The sequence below is a fragment of the Centrocercus urophasianus genome, unplaced genomic scaffold, assembly GCF_019232065.1.
Source record: "Centrocercus urophasianus isolate 14NV4802_14NV808 unplaced genomic scaffold, USGS_Curo_1.0 seq_11, whole genome shotgun sequence".
Classification (NCBI taxonomy): Eukaryota; Metazoa; Chordata; class Aves; order Galliformes; family Phasianidae; genus Centrocercus; species Centrocercus urophasianus.
In genome coordinates, this window is record NW_024884253.1 from 68,340,879 (window position 1) to 68,364,472 (window position 23,594).

At 38.9% G+C, this 23,594-nt stretch overlaps 1 protein-coding gene across 3 annotated transcripts in view; it reads right to left on the reverse strand.

Annotated features, from left to right (window-relative positions):
• The window catches only part of CTNND2 (catenin delta 2), a 507,709-nt gene that overhangs the window by 13,996 nt on the left and 470,119 nt on the right, over positions 1 to 23,594 (reverse strand). For all 3 annotated transcript variants that reach the window (XM_042838959.1, XM_042838975.1, XM_042838967.1), the window contains exons 16-18: positions 23,174 to 23,384; positions 19,850 to 19,934; positions 629 to 755 (exon numbers count right to left, since the gene is read on the reverse strand). In XM_042838959.1, coding sequence (XP_042694893.1) covers positions 629 to 755; positions 19,850 to 19,934; positions 23,174 to 23,384 — 423 coding nt within the window. The remainder of the gene's footprint in view (positions 1 to 628; positions 756 to 19,849; positions 19,935 to 23,173; positions 23,385 to 23,594) is intronic.

A 23,594-nucleotide genomic window follows, 5' to 3' on the forward strand; every position in this document is an offset into this window, starting at 1 on the left:
TTAGAATAAGCTTATGAAAAAATGCCTAGATTACTGAGCAGAAAAGTAAATTAACATCAGTACAAGTTGCCATACTAACATTAATTCACTGCAGAGATCATACAGAATTAATGACAGTTGTTCTAAATGTGACATCAATATTACATGAAGACCTGTAGTCAAAATTTTTTTAAACTTGCAAATTGTATATGCAAGCGAATGCACATTTATGTATATCTACACACATACACGTACAATCAGAATAAAAGCTGACAGAAATAATGTGGATTTTTCAACTTCTGCCACAACAACACGAGAGATTTCATGACTAGCAGAAAGTAGCAGAATTTCCTTGTGCTAACAGTAGAATTAATTGTTCTTGAGATCTAGTCATCTAATGTCAATCAGGAAAGCACTGCATAGCAATTCATAACAAAAAGTTAAGTAATCTCTCTGCCGTAGAACTTTATGAAATGCCCCGCAAAGTAAAGTCATTCCTGTTTTCAATGGATAGTTCAGATATGAGCAAAGGCTGTTATCTTGTGCCCTGCCATTACTGTTAATAACAGATCAGACACTGCTTAAAGGAGGCAAATGACAGCAATTGATTATTTCAGCATTTACTTTGGTCCTGGGAGCCTGCTCTTACCTGAGCGGTTGTTAGGAGACATGCGCACGGGAGAGATGGAGGGCGTGCGTGATGAGGAGTATGGTCTTTGCCGATCTCTTTCTATTGTTGAAGATGAGGCTACAAAGTGATACTGTGACCATCCGTCCTGCAACATCAAACATTACGACAGCAATCAGCAAAAACAGCATATGGTGCTTTTCCTCACTGTTCTTCATTGTTAAGTACAGAGCGTTTTCCCACATATTCTATTTTTTACTACTTATATACAGTAGGTTATTCTCTTTTTCCAGTGGTTGGGTGACAGATACTCTCAGTAGTGCCAGATTCCATATACTGACTGTACTGACACACAAAAAGAACAATTTTAAAATGCAGTAATTTCTGTAAAGTACTGTATTCCAGTAAAACTCAAGTTATGAAAACACTGGACAATGTCTTATATTTTTTTCTTGCCTCTACTTTAGATAGATAGGTTAGGTCAAATACTGGGAGGAAGTTTTTCCCACAGAGGGTAGTGTTGCACTGGAACAGGTTGCCCAAGGAGGTTGTGGATGTCCCAACCATGGAAGCACTCAAGGCTGGATGTGGCTCTGGGCAGCCTGGTCTGGTGGTTGGTGACCCTGCACATAGCAGGGGGGTGAAATGAGATGATCACTGTGGTCCTTTTCAACTCAGGCCACTCTATGATTCTATGACTCTATGATCCTTTCACATTTTAGATGACATTCTGGCTAAAAAAAAATATTCTGAATCACAAAGCTACCTTTTGCGGCAAGTTCTTGCTTTAAGTCATTTCTATCTTACTATACCAATTGTAGTAAGAAGAAGGTGAAGCTACCACATTAGCAAAATTGATGTAAACATTTGAGTATAGTCTATAGTCTAGTAAGATGGATTATATGCCCATTTGTTCACACTGAGCAATAAAAATCAATGCATTTTCCTCACAGCATTTTTTCCCAAGATGTACAGAGTGAAATTCCATTCCCTGTATTTAGAGCTGTGGTAATGGTGATGCATTTTTTTAAAAAAGAAACAAAGCGACAGAAATTGTTTCTATTGTTAGAAACAGCTTCTTCAGAAATAAAGAGTTAATTCCTCCACAGTTTATTATTGTATTATTATAACAGAATGTAATGCTCCTAAATAATTAGCTTTATAACCTGAAAATATCATGAAAGAATAAATGGACTTTTACTAGTACTCTTATTAAACTACAATATTTCAGACGCCTTAAAATATTTTCATGTTGAAATTGCTTTTATCACTACTTAGTTTTAAATCTAAATCTATAACACAGGTTGATCCTGCCTGGTCTTGGGCTGAAGGGCTTTTACAAACACCCACTTTCTGCTATGCTCCATGGATATCAAGTCAAGCAACTGGCATGGTGCTAAATATGGCTTTGCAGTGAAATGCTGGATATAAGCAAACACTAAAAGACTGCAACCCCACCCATCCCTACAACCAGCAGGAATTCTACTCTTGCTTACAGAAAACTAACTCTGCTTGACTGCAGAAGGACATTTCCCTGGGCTGCCCCTGACGCCCAGCTCTGAGGCCCACCCCTCCCATCAGGCCCATCACAGGCACACAGCTCTCCCAGCTGCAGCAGGGAAAGGCTCGAACACACCTTTTCCACTTTCAAGAAAGAGAACTCTGCAAGAGTGTGGCAAACAGCTCTTTTAATAGCAGCAGGAGGAAGGAAGGCATTCACATTTGATGCAGAGAGAAATGCTCTGATAGGAGAGAGAAACTTGACACCTAGCTACAGGTTCCGAACATCTGTACTCCCTACAGAATGCATTTCTATGTAGGTCACTCCAAAAGTAATGCCTCCTTTTTGCTTCCACGGAAACTACAGCAGAATAACACTATTTGACAGAGCAAGTTCTCAGCTACAAAATGCTATTCTTCAAAAGTCAATACCATTAGCTCTGCATTTTCATCAGTGATGAACAAGAGCCTGCATGCTGTGCTCATAAAAATCTACACCAGTGGAGGTGACCCACTGTTTCAAATCTGCTACGATGGCATCATAGCAGCCTCCATCATCTCAAACAGATGGAAGTCAGAAGGCATCAGATCTGGACTATACGGTGGGTGTGGAGGACAGTCCAGCCAAGAGAGGCAATGTACTCCACAGTCTTCAAACTGATATGGGGCTTGGTGCTATCGCGTTGCAAGAGAATGGTTGTTTCCTTTTCTGAACTGGCTCTCTAAGACTGAGCCTTCAGCTTAGTTAGTGTTGCAGTGTAGCAGTTGAGTTGATGGTTTGTCCAGATTCCAGGAAATCCAGAAGGATCATCCCTTTCATAGTGCAAAAGACAGCACACATTACGTGCCAAGGGCTATGACTTGAACATTTTTTTTTCCATGGGGAATTCACATCACCACTCCATGCACTGCTGTTCTGCCTCCAGCTCGTAGTGGTGACACCCTGTCTCGTTACCAATCCAGGAAAATGATGCAATCCAGGAAACTGTCACCTTCAGTCTCATACAGCTTCAATAGGTCAAACTTGCACAAGGTGTTCTTTATCTTCCTGTATGTGCGTTCACGTGACCCATCTGGTACAAAATGTGTAATACATCAACATTGCCATCATCATTTCCAATGTATTGAAGCTGATATTCAGCTCCATACCAAGTTTTCTGATGGGAAGTGGATGAAATTCACATGGACTTACAGAGGAATTGTGTGTGGCACCAGTTTTGCTTGGAATACTAATCTACGCTTTGTCATCATTTCTTCCTCATCAACAGCATTGCAAAGTACCTCATCAATAAGAGAACAAAATCCAGCTGCAGCTGGGATGCTAGCAATAGCATTTTTCTCTGTAGCACGTCTGCCCCTCTTCTCCCTTAAAATCTTAGGTATTTTCACTGCGGAGAGTAGTGGCTGTTGTAAGGTCTTCAAAACAAATATGCTACAAACTTTAAAGTCTGCAAGCCTGATTAGCTCAATAATGGGAGGTAGGTCAACAATAAACTCTAACATGAATACTGTTGTTACTTGGCAATGCTTATGACTCAACAAGGCATACTGCAGTATGAAAAGCTTCACAGTGTTTTTGGAGCACATTATGGGCAGCTCACAGATGCCACATATTCCAAAACCTGAATACTTTTAAGTCATATATATTTAGCCCTTCTCTGCTGCAAAGAACAAGGTCCTTCCCTTGGAAAGGTAAACTGTTTGTAACAGATTCATTACAACTATCCCCAGAAACAATTCCAAAAGCTATTAGCGTTAAATATTGAAACTAATTTTTAAGAGCCTTAAGGGAGTATTTTCAATTTAATGCTGAGATAAATAGCACCTGACGTGATGGCTGCTTTCATTAGTTTGTTTCAGCTCTAGTGCTTGTAATGAAATTTAATTAAATTGATTTGGGTACTTAAAGGTACAGTATGGAAGTATGGAAGTGTCCTGCAAAGAAAACTAACTCAACAGCAGTGTGTGAGACCGCATTTCAGAAACCAATTTATCAGTCACAAACCTGATTTAGGAGAGGAAGAATAAGTCAAAAGGATCTGACAAACTGAGGAGTAGTTCTGTCACTGTAGTTCTGTTACAAGAATGGATGTTTGTTAACTGGCAGTAATTAATTAATAAGTAACAACTGCACACCACAAGAAGGCACACAACAACCAAAGTACATAAATATCACTGCATGTCCTCATCACCTCTTCCAAGGTAGCTTCTGTTGGGCTTTTTTCTAAATTCTGACTACAATGAATATGTGCATTTTCCCTCAATTACACTGCATTGTCAGATGTTAAAGGGTGTGTGTCAGACTTTCATCAGCGGAGATGTATTTCTGATCATGTGCTTGTTGGAAACCTGCAGGGACTAGATTTGGACTGGAGGCTTAATCACTGCAGAATGTAGGTATGATACTATAGTCTCACTGATCAACTTTAACTGGGATTAAGGAGTGAACAAGTCCTTTGCTTTCCTGCTCAACTGTAAGTCATTTTGAATATACAGCTTTCTTCAAGCCCATATGAAATAATTAGTTAGTCAGGGTGACTATGCTTACTGTGTCAAAATATAGTTTGCTTTCTCCACATTATTTTTTCTGTGTTTAAAGATAGACAAGACAGCAGTATTCTTTAGTGTTTAAAACTTCCACGCTGTGTTCAGTTTTCTTGTGTGTTCCAAATTCTGTGACTCTGCAGTAGAGGAATCCTTGACTTCCTGAGGTGAGTAGTATAGATACTATCTATCTGGTTTGTTGTACAATAGCACTATGAAGACAGAACTAAATTAAGCCATGACTGGAAGTGACAACATGCTGACCCGATAGGGAACCAAAGCCTGAAGAACCCATAGGTTGAAGAAGTGAGAGGGGAGAAGCCAAAATGGTGGAGTCAAGGGCTGCATGGTGTGATTGAGGATGGATGTGGCCAGCCTGGATGACCTCATGGCATCTGCTCCAAAAGAATTCCTGTATCAGCTCAGCTGCTAACTGCCACACAGCAAAAATAAAAACAAGCCCTGTGCTCTGCTGGATTATCTGATTGGCTGATGACACTGACTTGAAAGTCACCTGTGGTTTAGAAAAACTGCTGTGGCTGCACAGGAGTATCTGTCTATGTTGAAGAGTGTTTTCTGTTTTCCGTGGCTACTAACATCCTTGACAGGAAGTAAGAGTATATTTTCAGAACATTTTCTTTTCAGAAAAAACACTCTGAGGAGAACAAACAAAAATGATACAACCAATCTGATAATGAATTGGCTAAGACCCAAGAAACTACAGAAGAAGTGTCTCTCCTCCTGCTCAGTTTGCAGACTCCCTGGTTACTTCTTGCCTCAAACCTGATCCTGTTCATCACTTCATTTAACAGACATTTCACCAAATGATTTAAATCATACAGGATCAGACTTGTTTTGTCCTCCTTCTTCCCCTACTTGCAAGCCAGCATTTTACTGGTTCCGGCATATTAACTGCAATAGTAACTGCTTATGGTAGGTAATAAGCTGCAGAAATGTAAAGTTTTTATAGGTAACCACTGGCAGGAACTGGTGACTAGACCCAGAACAAGTGGATAACAGCAAAAAGGCAGAATGTATCTAAGAAAGTAATAACATAGGATGTACTCGGATTGAAACTCAGCCAGAAATTGCTGAAGGAGTTGCTGGTGTTGCTTCTTTCACAATCTCAGGCCCTGCTGTCAGGTTAAATGAAAGTTTCTGACTGGTGTGCACCTGTATGACACCATCTACAGTAAAAGACAAATCTGATGTGAACTAAGTCAAGGCTCATCAGACTTACACAGGTCTGGGCAATCATTCATCAGAATGTGTTGTCACGACATTAGTAAGACATAACAGAAATTAGAACTGGATCAAATTATCTATGTACCTTGACATATGAAAGTTATGTACGTGACTTGACTGCTGTGAGAAATCTGAAATTATAGCATGGCTGTGGTGATCCACACACGCGTCTAGCTGAGCTCTTAAATGGGACTTTTGACATAGTGTAGTTTAAATGCCTAACAGGTATTACATTTATCATTAGGATTTACAACCTTCACAACCACTCACATTGTTTTGCTCTAGTACAATGAGGAAGAAAGAACATTTCCCAAAGCTCCTCCTCAGTAGGCTGTTCCATCAGTTCCATCAGGAGCTGCCAAGACAGCAAGTTGACTTCTCTCCATCTGCCTGCCCCACTGCAGTGGATCCAAACCACCCCCATGAACTCACTCCCTAGCAGTGCTGTTTTGCATATGGCAGTGAAGTGGTCAGCTGCTGAAGAACAGGAGAGATGGCTGTTCTCTAAAAAGCCCCCTGTCTTTGTACTGGAAGTGTTTTACTTTGAAAAACAGATTTTAACCGAATTCAAAACTTCAATAGTGCTGGAAACGCTCATCAAACAAAAAAACTAGTTCTAGATAAAACATCTGTATTTAAAAATAGATGTTTTTTTTTTTTCCTTTTTTTTTTTCCCACTTTAAATTTACAATGCTACATCCTAGTATCAGTACACAGCTCCTGAATAGATCATCCTGTCCAGATATGCTTGTGTGTTTTCAGGGAACACTCAAAAGGAGCAGGGAATTCTTGGGCATTGATCTACTTTACAATGTACTTTGAATTAATCTACTTTCCTGATTTTTTTTTTCTCTTTCAATGCCATCAGCCAAGTTACAAACACTTCTAAATATTGACATTTATGCTCCTAGGGTTTTGTCTTCTACTTCCAAGGTAAGTCGGGATACATTGTTGGGATGGTGCCTGACAGACTGGCACTGTCCCAGCTTACACACTTGTGTACTGATAGGTTAAACCCTTTGAAGTAAGACTGCAGGTGGAAATCTGGAGTAATTTCACTGAATGCAAAAGACATAGGAATACTGGCCCTAATTCTTCTGTTTTCACCCCTCTGCCAAACAGTCATGAGCCAGAGCCTCAAAACTGATAGATAATGGGAAATGAAGATTTGAAGATTTTAGTATTCATATTTATAGTCTTGTTTCCACAGCTTATGAAAGGCAGAAAGTTACTTAAAGCAGAGAAATTCTGCAACCACAGGTGATTTGAAAATATTATAATCATTCAGTTACAGTGCAGGAGATGCTTACAGTACAGCACTTGCACTTTGTGGTTGTAGGAAGGTGGAAGTGCTTAAACTCTGGCTGCTTTCCATGCCTTCTGATGACAACTAACTGATTACAGGTTATGCTGAGGGCACCTGCAGTAGCATGAGCTAGGGATGAAGGCTGCTCAGTTCTTCCTCGCCCTGGTGTAATTCAAGTGTGAGGACAGGAACCCCACTGAACCCCACTGAGAACCCCACTGAGTGGGTGCAGTGCAAACTGTGCAATCCCTTGAGCAAAGGCAAAAAGCAAAGATGATGCTCCAAGAACAGAAAGCACAAGCCCTTCAGGAGCGTGGCTACTTCTGGAAGCTCTCAGCCCTTTCCTTGGGTGCATCCCCACTGTGGGATTCTTACACCAGATCTGTATGACTGCTCTTGGGCCGTGCACCAGGTCAGGTGCCTTTCTCATCATGTGCAGGAGCCTTAAACTTGGGGTTTCTCTCCTTTTTGCTCTGAATTTAAACGCATAAACTCACCTTACTTCCAACCATCTGCATCACAGACACAGAAAAACTTCAATTCTTATGAAGCTGTAAGAGGAGCATCTATTCAGGGCGGTGTGAGGCTAAAGAAGGTCTCCCAGTCAGACAGTCATTTACAATAGCAGAACTGCCTGGCACTGAATGAGGATTATTAAGTTTTCTGCAGGGCATTTTTAAAGTTCCATTCTCAGAATCAGCAGTCGGACTCATTCCTTGCTACATAAGACACGTACCCTTTGGCTCACACCTTGGCGGCCCTGCGAGACAATATACTACTCTCAGATCGTCAGCCTTCAACACCAACCTTATCTCTCATATTTTTTTCTCCCTGGTTCATACTTGTCATCTCAATGCATGAGATACTATAGTGTCTTCTGAGAGCACTACCCATTTTTCTCTTTCAAAATACTTCAGATGGCCTTGCTTGGCCAGGTTTTCTTCAAATGCTTTTACTTTGTAGCATGATCAGCTTCTGATCAAGAATCTCCTGCTGTAATTTTAGATTTCATCCCTAGATTTTAGCGATGGACAAACTCACAGTAAGGGAGAGATATGTTAATTACTTGCCAAATCTATCTGAGTGAAAAACAGCCAAATAACTCTGTTTTTTTTTTTACAGTGCAACTCCAGGAGGTTTCAGGAAATCACTGAGGCATCACTTTGCCTATCCATAATTAATTATTGATTTCCTGTTGGGTGAGTTGGGAGGACAACAACACCTAATGTGATGAATAAAACAGCTGTTAGAAAGGGGAACTGCACATGAGGCAAAGCATGAAGGACAAGTCTTGAGATACAGCAGAGTTCATAATTCAGTTCACTGAGGTTATATGCAACCAAATAAACCTTTCAAAACACAGCAATAAAAAGAAATAAATTCATTTCTCAAAGTATCACTTTGCCTCTCATACAGAAATGAAGTTATTTGAATCTGTCTTACAGGAAATGATGGCAGTATCTGCCCCTTCAGCTATGACTTCGGTTCTCTTCCCATTTCCCCTGCATAAAGTATGTAAATTACAATTTAAATGATAAAAATCTCGAAAAACTATTTTTGCTTCCATGTAGTAAACAATAGAAAACTTATGTCTCAGAAAGCATTTACAATAATTTTTGACTTGTATTGTCATTTGTAATGCAATTTAATCTCTCTTAACATATCAATGCCCTAGAAATGCAATCTCTTGCTCTTGCCAGGGTCAAAATTTTATGGACAATTAGTGTTTTATGCACAGGGATTATTTCTTAAGCCCACCATCTTTATAAAGATTAGAAACCAATCAACAACCCTCACTCTTACTTATATACCAAATCATAAATCAAACAAATACAGCTCTTCTGTTATACCTGCTAAACCACAATAAAATCACTATCAGAACCAAACTTGCACAGTTGTTTCTGATGAAAATGGTAGGCTTATGGACAATGTCTGTGACAAAATAGCAACAGGATTCTGTGCCTCCTAAAGAGCAGCACTGCAGCTGAACACTGGGGATTGCTTCATTCAAATGTGCAACTGTCTGACAAACAAGGAATCTGCAGAAAAATCCCTAGATAATGCCCTGCTGTCTCTGATTTCCACTCAGAAGTTCTTGCAAAATATGTTTAAATTAGAGTTAGAGATCTGAGTGATTGTTACTAAGCTGCATGAGTTTTAGGGGCGTTTATCCTTGAACATGTAGTTAATCAGCATGCACAGACATTAAGAAAGAGAAATGCATATTATTTTTTACTGAAATACCACTAGGAGTCTTTAGTTCAGTAAATGAGAATTTTAGTATTGTTAACCCAAAAAGCAACACAGTATTGCACCAAAGCCTGTAACTTTTACTCTGGGGAAACCACAGCTTTCTTTGTAAGTACTCTGTAAAAATAAAAGTAATAAAATGAATTAAGAAACTGTCAATAACACTTTTCATTTCTCCTTTTTTCAGGAAGCATCTACAGCTCTTCTATCAAAATGAACGATATAATCTTATAAATGAAGTAAAAGAACTCAGAACAAAGCATGTGTGCTACAAGAGACTTTTCAAAATACATATTTAGGCCACTTTGGTTATCAGTTAGCAGATTTAGGGTGATGAGACAAAACAAATACAGAGGACTTTCCAGCAATTCTGTCACTGCCTATTTTTAGGTCAGACAGAACATCAAAGAACTGAGAACTTGCCACTGACATACCAGCTTAATATTTCAACAAAATCTGACTATATTTGCATGAACTAGCCATATTAAACAAACACTTTTATTTCCTCACAGGACCCTGAAGAGCTAAGATTATGATAGCTGCACTAGGATTGTGTTGCTGCACTTATGTATGGTAGTTATATTTCTCAAATGAATTTTTGAGAATAGGATTGATGTGAATAAAATCGGTTTGCCCTAGCATATATTGTTACAAGACAACATTTCTATCTAAAGAATTTTTGGATTTTTTCCTGTATTGAACATCTGAATTAAGTTACACTTTGTCTGCTAGTAACTGATGCTATTTACGTGCATATTTTACAATTTTCATACGTTACTTAAGAAGAGTAGTAATGTTCCCAGTTCAAAAAGACATGCAGATAATTTTTTTGGGTATACACTGTATTCAAGAACTAAACCGTAGGCTTATTCTGAAGGATTGTGCTTTCAGAGGGAAAATTCTGTAGATGTGACCTTCCACTTCTGTACACCCCTTCCAACTCTCTACCCTAAGGATGTTTCAGAAACTTCAGTAAGATGTAATTCCCTTCAGAAGGAAGGCTCTAAGGTAAAGATACTGACTCTTGGGCTGCATTTTCAATTTTCTTCAGAGAAATTCAAAAGGTGGAGTGGAGTACTTTACAGACAGACTTAATGCAACTCTGAGGTTAAATTTCTGTCTTCTAAATCTACACTTTGTCACCTAAAAATGGAATGGAGTTTTCAACTGAAACAGAAAAGCTTACTGCCAATGCAGTAGATGCTTTGGCATCACATTTGTATTAGTCATCCAAGAGAAGAATTTGGGCAAACTATGATCAGCATCTCTTGAGACAAGCAGGTTTTGGATAAGAATGGTGTCGCCTTCTGCTAAACTCAAGCTGATAATTGAGAAGAATCAGTTCTGAGTTTGCTTGCTGAAATACTGCTTATTACATAGCTGAATGTTAAAGGAAAGCACCATCGCACCTTTAAGGCCCTCAGGGGAAAAGCCACAGTCAATCACAGCTGCAGCTATTTTCTAAGCTCATAGCTCAAACCACGAAGGTTTATTCCTTTAGCAAATCCCAATCTCCGTTTCTTCAGACATTGTGCTTAAAGGCAGCAGCACCTCCCAGGTCTATGCTGTGCTGTGAGTTCATTTCACATTCATGTACATGTACAGATATATGCAAGTACAGATAATTACCAGCACGATGCAGATATGTCATCACACAAGTATATGTGTATTTTTAAGGAGTGTGGGATGATTAGTTTGGGTTTAATGGAGCTCAGCCATCACATTTGATTTTTCTAGATATTATTCAGTGAAAGCACATCCACCAAAATAGTGTAGGGACGTGCAAGGTCTGGCTTCAGCTACACAGGATATTTTTAATGAAAATATACTATCATCAGTATGGAATCTTCAATTCAGTGTAGACTGTATCTTACAGCTAACATTTAAAATACAGTAGAAAAAAAAACAAAATTCTTATTACAAAAACCATAAATACTGAAATAACTGAAACAACCGAATAACTATTTTTCCTTGTATAGCTAAGCTCCATTTATCTGCAGAATTTCCTCTTCAGAGTCAGTGATTTTGCCTGAAATAGCTACATTTCAATTGCATAAACAGTATATGACTTAAGCAGGAAGCTGGCAACAAAAAAACCACAAGTGTTAAAAATTACTTGGCAGTTCAGAATGATTCTTAGAGAATCAATCCTTGGGAAGAGATATGCCATCAAAAGAAAGGTAAGTGAAACAATAAGTTTACACTGTGCAGTGATGGAGCCCTGTGCTAACTGGGTTGTAAAAAATCATACAAAGCTAAGAAAAACAAAATTCCAGTCTAACACATCACTCCTCATTGATGTGTCTTCTGCCTTAAAGAAAAGTTGAGAAAAGATTAACAAATAATTCTTTGGCCTGCAGCTAACACTTGTTATCGTCTGTGGAATATAAAATATGTCTTTAATTAAAAAATACATATTTGCATATGCGTTGGGAAAAGTAAACCTACCTTGCATAAACATTAGAAACAAATATATGGCATCAAGTCTAGAACTGTTAATAATACAGAACACAAAAATCAAGAATACCAATTTTTCTATGGTACTGAAACCAGTGACAATTTCATGGTTGAGTATTTAACTGGACTGTCAAGTGAAAAAAAGTTCCAGTTAAAATGCTCATTTAAAAGTGAGTAATCTCTTTTTAGACATGAAAGACTGATAAAGAAAAAATAGAAAGCATCTATTTGAAGACTATAATTTCTTTTGCTATATTGTTTACAGAATCTATATCTTCAGTATTACTCAGGTGATGCTTTTCAAAGGCTTGAATAGGTTAGGCCCACATAAAATTTCCAAATTTCCTTTATTTAATATCAATTTAGGAATTTGCTTAATTCCAGTTGAACAAAATAAGGGAATGTCACACATCATGATGAAATGCTTCACAATTCAAAAAATCATACTCCTGATACACGGAGATAAAAAGGATTTACTCTAACCTTGAAAGATATTTATGGCTGAGGTATTAAAATGAGATCTCCTCTGACACCTTCCTCTTCCAGGCAAATTCAGTATAGAAAAAGCAAATTGAAATAATGTAGCTTAACTGCTGTGTTCTGTGTTACCAGCAAGAAGACATAAAATTCTATTTTCTCCACATATTTTATCATAAATAATACATATATGTGAAGGTTCCTACATGGATTTATTTGAATGTCACATGAAGATAGAAGATGTTATTTTGTTCTTGCAGTAATGCCACACAGTCACACTTTATCATTAAAAACATATTGGAAGAAAAAGAAAAGACTATACTTGGTTAAGTAAAGGAATTTTAGTACCTAAATTAAATAATGCCTTTAGTAAAAACTATACAGTTGTGCTAATTCTCATTAATTGGACTTAAGGTTGATGGAAATCTCCTTTGCTCTTTCTTAACAAAGATTTTGGAAATTGTAATATTGAGAATTTCATTGACTACTGCACACACTGATTTTCCTGTGATTTCCTAGTTCCCCTAGGATCCTCATACTGAAATACTGAGCTATTGCTTTTCTCCTAAAGAAGTGACAGAAAAGAAAGCAAAATGTTTAATATATTTAATCTGCTACTGCAACACAGTGCTTATCAATATCTGCCATTCTGTTTGAAAGGGTCTAACAATCAAAAAAATGAGTTACAGAAATAATGAAGACTGAAAGGGATCTGAATGGACCTCACTTGTCCCTCTCTGGTGTATGCTGCCCTGAAAGAGCAAAGCTCTGCATATCTTACAGTGCAGAAATGAATGGGACTGCTCCTTAAGTGAAGTGAGCAGCTTTCAATCTAGGAACTATAGAGTTTACTAAAATAAAATGTATAATTTTAAAATATATCCTCTAATAGGGTTTTCCTACTTTTCATTCAAACATCTTCCATAGAATTCTTCTGGGTACAAACCTCAATATGCATTAAACATAACAATTCAACACTGATCAGCTGACAGCCAGAATACCTGGGATGGGGAATAGATTCTGGTTTCTTGGCTCTGGGAGAGAGTATGCTGAGCGTGCCATGACCCAGAGTGGTGGGTTGGTGAAAATCCTCTGTCCTCAGCCACACTGAAGCTTGGGGCCGCCCACTGCCATAAATCAATCAATCAGTCAATCATTTATTAATCAGGTATTGCATTTTCAAAGTTAATATAAAAATGGGCTCTAGACAATGCCTTCTCTGTAAAGACAATTCAGTTTTATATTACCGTCAGTGGAGGGGCTACCTTACATTAATGCACCCTTGCTCTGAAAGGGCGACATATACATCTAGAAAAAAGCCTCCACCATTATATAGTAATACATTTAGTCTCACTGAAAGATCAGTACATTATCAATTTGAGCACATGTATAGTCCTTCAAGTTAAGCCACCTTTTTGACATACTTTAATGTTCTGGATTTGGAATTGAGATCTTGATATAGGGTTTAAGTTCTGCACAGACCTTTTCATCAGATAAATTTAAACTAAAAACAGCACCTTTTCAGAGGATGTCTGACTGGTGATAACATCACCAGAAGAAAATCCAAAAGCTGTGTTCCAATTCTGCATGTTAACGTGATGCAATTAATAGCTCTAAAGAGTGAACAGGTATATTTTACTGAAGAAAGACGTTAGATTTTTAAAGCACCTTGACTAGAGCTTTAAAGTCTATTGCTGGCAATTTTCCTGGAACATTTAGCAATAAAGGACCTTCTCATAGATTCATCAGTTTATTATTCTGAAAGTCACATGAAAAGAGTGTCCTCCCCTAGATCTAGACCCACTTAACAGCTTGTAAGGCTTCAGGCAATTTTAAATATCTTTTCCAGCCGACGAACAGACAAAGCCATCTTCAGAGTGACTACTCTGACTTCATTAAATGCCTCTCATAATACTCTTCCTACTGTAAATGGCATGGTACACACTGAAGGACCATCACCTTTGTCAGCCTCCCTAGTTTGAAGTAATTGGTTGCATTTTTTTCATACAGTGGTTGAAGAGGACAAATATTTCTATTATTCCATGCAGAACAGAAACCTATGATAATAAATGGAAAGGAAAAATAATTCCTACAAATTCTTTATGATCTCTACTTACACCCTGGAAGACAGACTAACTGTAAACGTAATAAGAGACTGTAAAGAGACATTTTGTTGCAGTCTAAGTGGTTAGGCAAAGCAAAATAATTAAAAGAAAACATTCTTCCTGACAGTTCCTTCAGCTCTTTCATGTTACAAGCATTTAAGCTAACTGTAGCTTGTTTTAGGCTAATGAATTTTCTTTCATGTTAAACTCATTTAGTTTCCCTTTTTGCACAACCCTTTTGCTCAAATTTCCTCATGTAATTTAACAAGTGTTTGAGAACAGTTGGTTATTTCTTGAATATTGAGATAGATAGCCTACCATCTGCAGCTAATCGAAATCTGCTCTCCTACAGTCATATTCACACCTGGTTTTCAGTCTCACTGGAGACCTTAAGTTGCACTTAGTCCTCCCACTGACAGTACAGGTTGCCCAGATAGTTAAGAAGGGTGGACCACAACTCCCAAGCACAAGGACAAGCTAGGCAGCTCCCCTACTTGTTTTATGTAAGTGCTGAGTCACTGGTACGCCCTCTGTCTATGGATTACACAACCAGTAACAACTTTTGAAAATCAGATTTTAAGTGTTAAGGAAGGGACTCCTGAGGACAGAAGCAGATAAAATAAGTGACCTTTTATGAAAACGTAAGTCTTACTAGTATTCCCTTTCTGATTAAATACAGCATAATGTAAAACTCTTTTCCAAGAAACATTTATATCCCTAACTTAAGTTGGTTTACCAGATTTGATATCCCATGCCTTCTATCTCACCCATTAGTGTTTTGGTTTTGTTTTGTTTTTCATTTTTCAGGATAAAAAAGCTAGATAGGACCTTAAATTTTTATTGTCTCGAAACAGAATACTCTATGCACTCTTAGCCAAATACACGAACACACTGAGACAAGGCATATTGTTTGATTTGGTCAATAAAGTTATCTCACTGTGGTTACGGCAGCAGATTTTGGCTTTCGTTGACCCAGAGAAATGGGCAATGCTTGTCAGACACAGAGTGGCACAACGAAATCAGACTATTCTTTTAAGCAGCATGGCTGAAGTTGGCACCCTGAAATCTGTCTATTTTGGTTATTTTGTATGCAACAGGGAGTTCTTAAAGCTTCTTTAGAGGCTGCATAATTTAGGTTTAACTACACAGGCATATTAATGTTGCCCTGGTTGAAGCTGAAGGGCATGCTTACCCACGATGGGATGGGGCTTGCACTGCTTACCCTACCTATGGCAATCCTGTTCATGGCAGCAGTGAGGGAACAAGATTTAACTTTTGCAATTCCCTGCACTTCACAGACAGGAATCTATCAGGGACTGCTGCAAGAAGAAAATTGGTGCCTATGCACTCCTTGGCTTTCTTCACAAGTCTGGCAAATCATTAAGTGACTTTCTACAACAACCCCCACCTCTGGATGTACCTTCAGTCAGTGCAGATTATGTTCTGCCAACTGTGAAGTGAGTCCTGTAATGTTGAGCAAATGTAGAAGAGTGCGTAACGTTTTCATGTTTTTAGTGATGTAATCATATAATTGAGCTAAATCTATTGATTACTACTGTATAATACTTAAATAAGCACTGTCCTTTCCCCATTACTACAAAGGATGTTCCATTCTTTTTATTTCTCCTTATTTAATCTACTTTAAACATGCAGCTATAAAACATACCATAATTCAAATTGTTCGGTTACACTATTTCTTGAACAGCAAGGCAAGTGCTGTTGATTTTCCTTAAATATGATGTGATACTTGTAATTTGCCTGTATTACAATATAAAACTGTGTCTCTATATGCCACCAATTCTTTGAAAATAATTGTACAGATACTTCAATACATAGAAAGAAATTGCAAATGAATATATGCAGTGGGATTTACCCGCCCTTAAAAAAAGCTGTGAAAATGCAAGATACTGTCAAGTGCTGATTGTATTATACTGTCAGCCGTATGGTCACTCAATTTTACTAGCACAGATATCTTAATTGGACAAAGATAATACTGGGCAATTTTATTGCATAACTAGCTGACTATTATAATAATGCAAACATTTGCATCTTTCCAATTATAAAAACATTATTTTTCCAACAGTCCCAAAATACAGGCATCCAGCACAACAGCCTGTTACAGGCAAGTCTAACAAATATTGTGACTTTGTTAAGGTTAGTGCATGCCCTTTTTTTTTAAAGAGAATTTTAAGTAAACTATCCAAACATTTGGAGTACAAGAAATTGCACGGATATGATGCTTGGCAGCATATATAATGATGTATGAATATGTAAGTATAGACATAGGTCACTTTGAAAGTAATGCCTCCTACTTATTTCCATAGAAACTACAGCTGATACAAAGAGCAAATAATTTGAAAGAGCAAATTCTCTGCTGAAAAGTGCTGTTTTCCAACACAGCCAATACCATTAGCTATGCATTTTCAGCAGTGATGAACAAGAGCATGCATGCTACGCTTGTAAAAATCCAAGCACGTGGAGGTAACCCACTGTTTCACAGCTGCTATAACAGTGTTGTTGCTAAGGAAATGCAGTCCATCTTTCATTGTCTCAAACAGATGGAAGTCAGAAAGCACCAAATCTGGACTATACAGTGATAGAACAGTCCAGCCAAGAGTGGCAATGTGCTCCATGTTTTTCACACTGGCATGGTGTTACTGTGTTGCAAGAGAAAAGCTGTCTTCTCTGGTCTGACTCTGGAATTGGAGCCTTCAGCTTAGCCAGCATTGTGATGTAACAGAGTTGACAGTTTTGTGCAGGTTCTGGGAAATCCAGAAGAATCACCCTTTTCCTACTGCAAAAGAGAATGTACATCAATTTACCTGCTGAGAGCTGTGTCTCAAACTTTTTCTTCAATGGCGGATTTTTCTTCAATGGCGAATAACATGTTGTTATCCACACACTGCCGTAGTGCTGACACCACATCTTATAACTGTGAATGATGTGATCTGAGAATCTGTCACCTTCAGCCTTGTACTGGTTCAAGACGTTCTGCCAAACTTGCATACAGTGCTTTTTTCTGTGAGCAATCTGGGGATCCACCTGGTGCAAAATCTGTGATATTCCAACGGTGCCACAATCATTTCCAACACACTGAAGCTGATATTCATCTCTATACAGAGTTCCCTGGTCATAATCTGCAGATTTGCACTGATGAGCAGATAAAAATGCTCTTCATTTTGTGCTGTGTCAGCTGTGAATGGTTGTCCGGAACATGGCTTGTCTTTCACATTGCTATCACCACTGCTGAAACGAACCACCCACCCCTCACTGTGCTCACATGCACTGTTTGGGCTACATTAACATTCAGCGAGCACTGACGAATGTCATGGGTACATTTTTTCCACATGGAGGAATTCAGTGACACACCTTTGCTTCATACGCACTTCCATGTTAGATGCCATCTTGTCAGATTGCCCCTCTGCTGCCATCTGTCACACGGCAACAAATTGGAATGGAATACTGGTGGAAAGGTTCATCCTCTACCATACCACCTGCTGCCACATCACTAGCATCCACCTCTGGCATTAAGGGCCAGCATACTTAAATAGGAGGCATTACTTTCAGAGCAGCCCTTGTAGCAGAGAATGAACTTCATTTCAAGATTTAGTGAAGTTTGTAGGAATTAGCCAATACTGTGATTTTTAAACCTCTTCCTGAGAATGCAGACAATCAGACTCTCTAAGAATATCCTGGAAGCTACCTCAAAGTATAGCCTGCCCTATTTTCCATACCACAAGCATGCATTTGTGGCCTCAGAAAATGTTCTTCTAAGCATGCAAGGTGCTTAGTATCCAAGCATACCTAGTATTTAAGTACATCACTGGGCACATTCACATTGGCAGCCAACAGAATGTCCTTTAGGTAGTAATATATTTAAAAGCCACACAGCATATAGATTACCTTGTGCATGGAGCAACCTCAGGAACCACTTATCCATCACAACATACATATAAAGCTAGAAGGCTGAAAATCAGCTAGCCATGGTATGAACCTCGAACAGATTACGGCGTAATAAAGTTTAGCCTCTTACAGTGCAGCCGCCCACATGCTTGAAAGTCAGGCTATGCGGACCTCAATCCTGCTCCTGCCTTGCCTCAAGAAAAGTCTGCTTTAGCTCCTGTTTGCTTTTGCTTCCACTTCATAACGGGACAACTGAGAATCACACATTACTCAGAATGCCTTTACATACTGTACCCCTATGATTCCAAAGGGTGATTGAAACTAATGGAAGTGAACAGTGGGAGAAACTCAGTAACTGTCTTCCTTGCTCCTCAGAGAGATGCAAAGCAGAGCTGAGGCATGCAGAAGAACAGCATTTCAAGTAGAAGGTCAGCTTCAGAGAGTTTGAGATTTAGTGCAAAAATTCCACATAACTAAGTTCACTCCTTGTACAAAACACACACAGCATGGACTACACCACTGTGAACTTTCCCTCTCTTACATCCCAGCCTTAACCAGGACCTGAACTCTTCTGCTAGATGAAGTTCTTAGCCCTCTTTGTTGAGACCACAAATAGCAACTATATCAACTGTGAAATTCCACACAGTAAGCAGACCTTTGAGAACTAAGCCTGCAGAATGATAATTACACAAGCAGTGTAGTTATACTGTATAACCATGGTGTAATTCAGTTTGGAAATATTCCACAATAAATACTTGGATACACTGTCGTTTACTAAGTAGACACTTATTTTTAAAAACTATAGGAAACTTCTTTCACAGGATCACATTACCAGCACTGCAATTCATTTTTAAGAGGTTAGCAGGCCTGTGAGAATTATGTGGTACCCTCCACAGACTGTCTAAAAACCAAGTACTTGATGCTACTGTCTGCCAGCTGACTGGAAGCGAAGCTATCAAGTTTCAGCTCAGCTTCACAAGTGGTCCCTAAGGGTCACATCTTCAGATACTCTTGTTGGTAATCTCATGAGGAAATTTGGGAGCTGAAGGGCTGAAAATCTGGTAACCTCCTCTGGACAGTATGAGGAGGTGTAAGAAAGAAAGAAACAGTAGGAGAGCCTGCATAGGTTTGTTCTACGTACAGAAGACTTCACTCTCCAGGGCTGCCAGATCAAGCAGTCTCTGAATGAATTCTTTAGAAAATCAAATTCATTTCCCATTTTCATCACGATGCTTTTTTTTTTTTTTTTTTTTTTTTTTTTTCCCCGAAGGAAATATTCCTATATTAAAAGTAGAATTGGGAAAAGAAAAAATCTACAGCTCCAAGTCTGAGAAATTTTAAACTTCAGGTGAATTTTCAGTTCTTATAGAAGTTTTGGCCCCTAAAGTCTCTCAGCACCCAAGTTCTGGTAATCACATGAAAGATGACAAATCTGGAAAAAAACTCAAGCCTTACCTTCTTGTAGAGACTTCTCAGATCTCTGTACTGCCACATACTATTGAGGACCTGAGATGCTGCTTTCACCACTTTTGGCGAATGCCTGTTACACACATATATTGAAAAGAGAGAGAAAACAAAAAAGTGAGAAAGAGAGTGCTGGGTTCCAGTCTCCATTCATCCTAATTTTCAAGTGCATTACTATGATCTTAAACCCACAAATGAAATTGTGGTATCAATGTACATTAAGATCTTTTGTTGGCATCTCAGAAAGCAATGTTCTTACAAGCAAGCACTACGTACTAACTATTCAGTGAGGAGCAAAATGTGTATTTCTCATCATAGTGAGAATGAGGACTCATATTGAGAGCACAGCAAAAGGAATGGGAGAGGCAGGAACAGGAACACTGTTGAGGAACTGGCTGGCATTATGTACATCTGAAAGAATGTCCTGGCTAAAACTTTTGGCATCCAGGACAATTTAGAGCCAGAATTTCTTTCTCTGTAAATGACCGGACTTCAAGTCATGACAGATGGCATTACGCGCCCCTGTGCAGCAGCCAGGAGAAACACTCTAGATGAGTGGTGAGCACTGTGTTTCAATCTGCAGGGCAGTCCAGATGCAGAAATACAACTAATTATAAAAGTCACAGTGAATTTCACTGGGAATCCCAACTAGGATTTGCATCTTACACTCAACATACTATTAATGACGGCTGCTATTGATGTTATGCTAAAAATCATAACTTCACATGAACTTTCTCTTCAAGCAGGTTTTGAAAGAGGCTCTTAAACTATTGTTTCACTCATTCGTATATACCTCTTGGGAAACGTAATGTTTAAAATCTAAACAAAACAAAACAAAAAAACTCCACCTAAAACAACAGAAGAACTCTAAGAGCATTTAGCTCAATGAAATACAGTTGAAAAGAAAGGGACTGGGAAGAAAACCCAGGCCATTAAGGGAGCATACATTACGTACTTAAGCTCCTATACTGCACCAGTATTTTGTATAAAGCAGCAAAGTACTAGAAAACCTAGAAAAGCCAAAGTCTGAAGTGAGGAATGATCAAGTTTGGGGCAGCCACTGAGGAGATTAATGCTTTACTCAGAAAAGGCAGAGGACTGCAAATCAAAAAGAAAACCAGAAAACCAGCAGAATATGTTACTGGTTTGGGCAGCAAGTCTTCTTAGCTGATCTGTGGTGTGCTGTGACCTCTGACAATGGCCACGGGGATGCTGAGAGTAAAGCTGGAATAATGACGTTCATGGCATAACTGAGTCTATTATCTTATGCAGCATTTTCCTACTATTTATCCGGTGTTTTTCTTCTTTTTTCCCCATTTCTCATCAAGAATACAGTAATAAGTGGGTAACTGACGAATAAATAGGAATTTGATAAACAATATCGAGAATTGTTGTTTTTATTATACTCCCAGCCATACTGGCTAGTGAGGCATTGGTAGCTTGGAATAACCATGGAGTAACCACAAATGCATCAACCACAATGTGAATATTGAGGAGAAATGGGAGCTAGGTAAAGACTTGGGTGTGGCCAATACGACCTTGTAAACGCCAGTCCTCTCTTGCTGTCTGATGTTGGGAATGTGTGACAACCATGGTCACGTTCCAAAGGCTAGTGAGGCCAGTCTGGAGCACTGACACTTTTGTGCATTACACTTGCACCACAATGCATGGCCAGGCCAGGGTCCTGCACTTGCAGAAACAGATGCTTCATCCCAGAAAAGACAAATTCATACTGAAGTTTTTTACTGTATGAGAATGTAAGAACTTCCTATCAGTCCAACAACTAACAATTCTGATTTTTAAACAGTGAGTTATCTGCAAGAAAGCAAACCAAAGCAATGGTAAACAATACTAACATTCTTAGAGTTGAAAAATAAAACTTTTACTTAAAATGGGCATTAGTATCACTGTGAGCTGACAGGTTCTCTTGTTCTATAATTTTGTTTCCTGTAACAATAAGAACATCTGACTGCACATCAAAGTACTTTGGATGAGGACAAATATCACTATTTTGGAAGGCATTGTATAATTATTTAACAGTACCTGGGCTAAACACTTAGGGAACTATACTCTCAGATCTTCCTAAGACTGTCTGTGATACTCTGAAAATTCCAGACTCAACAGGTATTAATGGACTCTGCCAGATAATGAATAGGTAGGTAGACAAATGCTTTATTTTGAGGAGACACATCTTATGAGAGATGGATGTGAACCTGTCTGCAACCTGCACACTTGATCTAGCAAAAATGCATTAAAAAATCAAATAGATTTAATAATAATAAATAGTGCAAATGTAAATGAATTAGCAGAGCATGGGAGCTCCCACACTTTTTGCCCTCTACAGTCAGTGTGAGAATGCTTCAGTAATGAATTTGGTATGAAACAAAAGAGTGACAACAGAGAAAAAGAAATACGATTAAATTATATTGGTAATGCTCCAATCAGAGGTGTTCTCAAACCAAATGTAGGGTGCATAAATCTTTCCTTTACGTTGGTTTTGTGGGGGCTCTCTTTGAGCTCCGATGCTGCAGTAGGCTGTGTGATGACAGCTTCCAGCAGGTGCACTGATGGAAGTTTTCTACACTATAGTGAAGGCTTTTTGTTTTCAAACTGCCATAGTCCTATTGCATTATACTCCTGCAGACTGACAAATACGAGAATCAGGCTGAGTTAGGCAAAAGAAGGATGAAGAGTGAACTCTTCCTGAAAAGCATGCACATAAGAAAATGGACAAGATGAAACCATGGCTGCTCTAAAAATGTCACAGTTGCGTGAAGGATTTTTTGGTTTTAGAGCATCACCAAGTAGCCTGCAGGTATCCTAATACTCTCTTGGAAGCAAGGTGTTGACAATATCCATGGATCCATTTATCTTCTACAGTCCACCTTACCAGCAAGATAGTGGCTGGGAAAAGCTTGGGTGTGGTGAAGAGGGACTATACAACCAGAGCAGGAGGAGCAGTAAGAGAACTACAGCAACATCCCTGCCTTTCATGGGATCCCTGTACAGTGCAGTCCAAAAACTCTGGTCCCTAATGTTTACCAGAATCTTCTGGAAGTGCTTTGAGGTAGCAGTTACTGGAGATAGTTGCTCTTTCTTACAGTGCACGTGACTACTGATGGTACCTCAAAAAGAGGCTATAGCAGGGGCTTTTGCTACTGCCATTGTTTCTTGTTACCTTTCACGCTGGGCACATGATTTGTGATGAAACCAAAGTATTCAACTCACGATTGCAGAGAGGAGGCAAACACATTAAGAACTAGTTAGAACTACTGGAGATGTTAAAAAGGGTGCAAGAGGATTTGCAAAACATACTTGTCTCCTTTACTCTTAGATATGCCAACCAGTTTCTCAATGCCGCCTGCGTCTCGTAAGGCCTTGGCATTCTCCATGTTTTTAGTGATGACTTCATGCAGCGTGCAGCAAATGGCAGTAACGGTGTCATCAGACATGGCCTTGCTTGCTGAGCTGTTGCTGTTGTTAGCGCCTGGCAGTCGGTGGACCAGATCCCTCATGGCATATTTGCCTTTGTTGGAAGAAAACGAAGGGAGAATTCAGAAGATACAGTCAAAAAGGGTGACGGAGAAGAAGTACAGGGAAAACATGCAAGACTGTATTAGCACCATTTTCATCATTGCATGTAATCTCATTGGTTATTGATACTATTTTGGAGCAAGCCACATTTATACAATTGCATGGTCAAGCACTTCACACATAAGGCCTCTGTTAATATTTC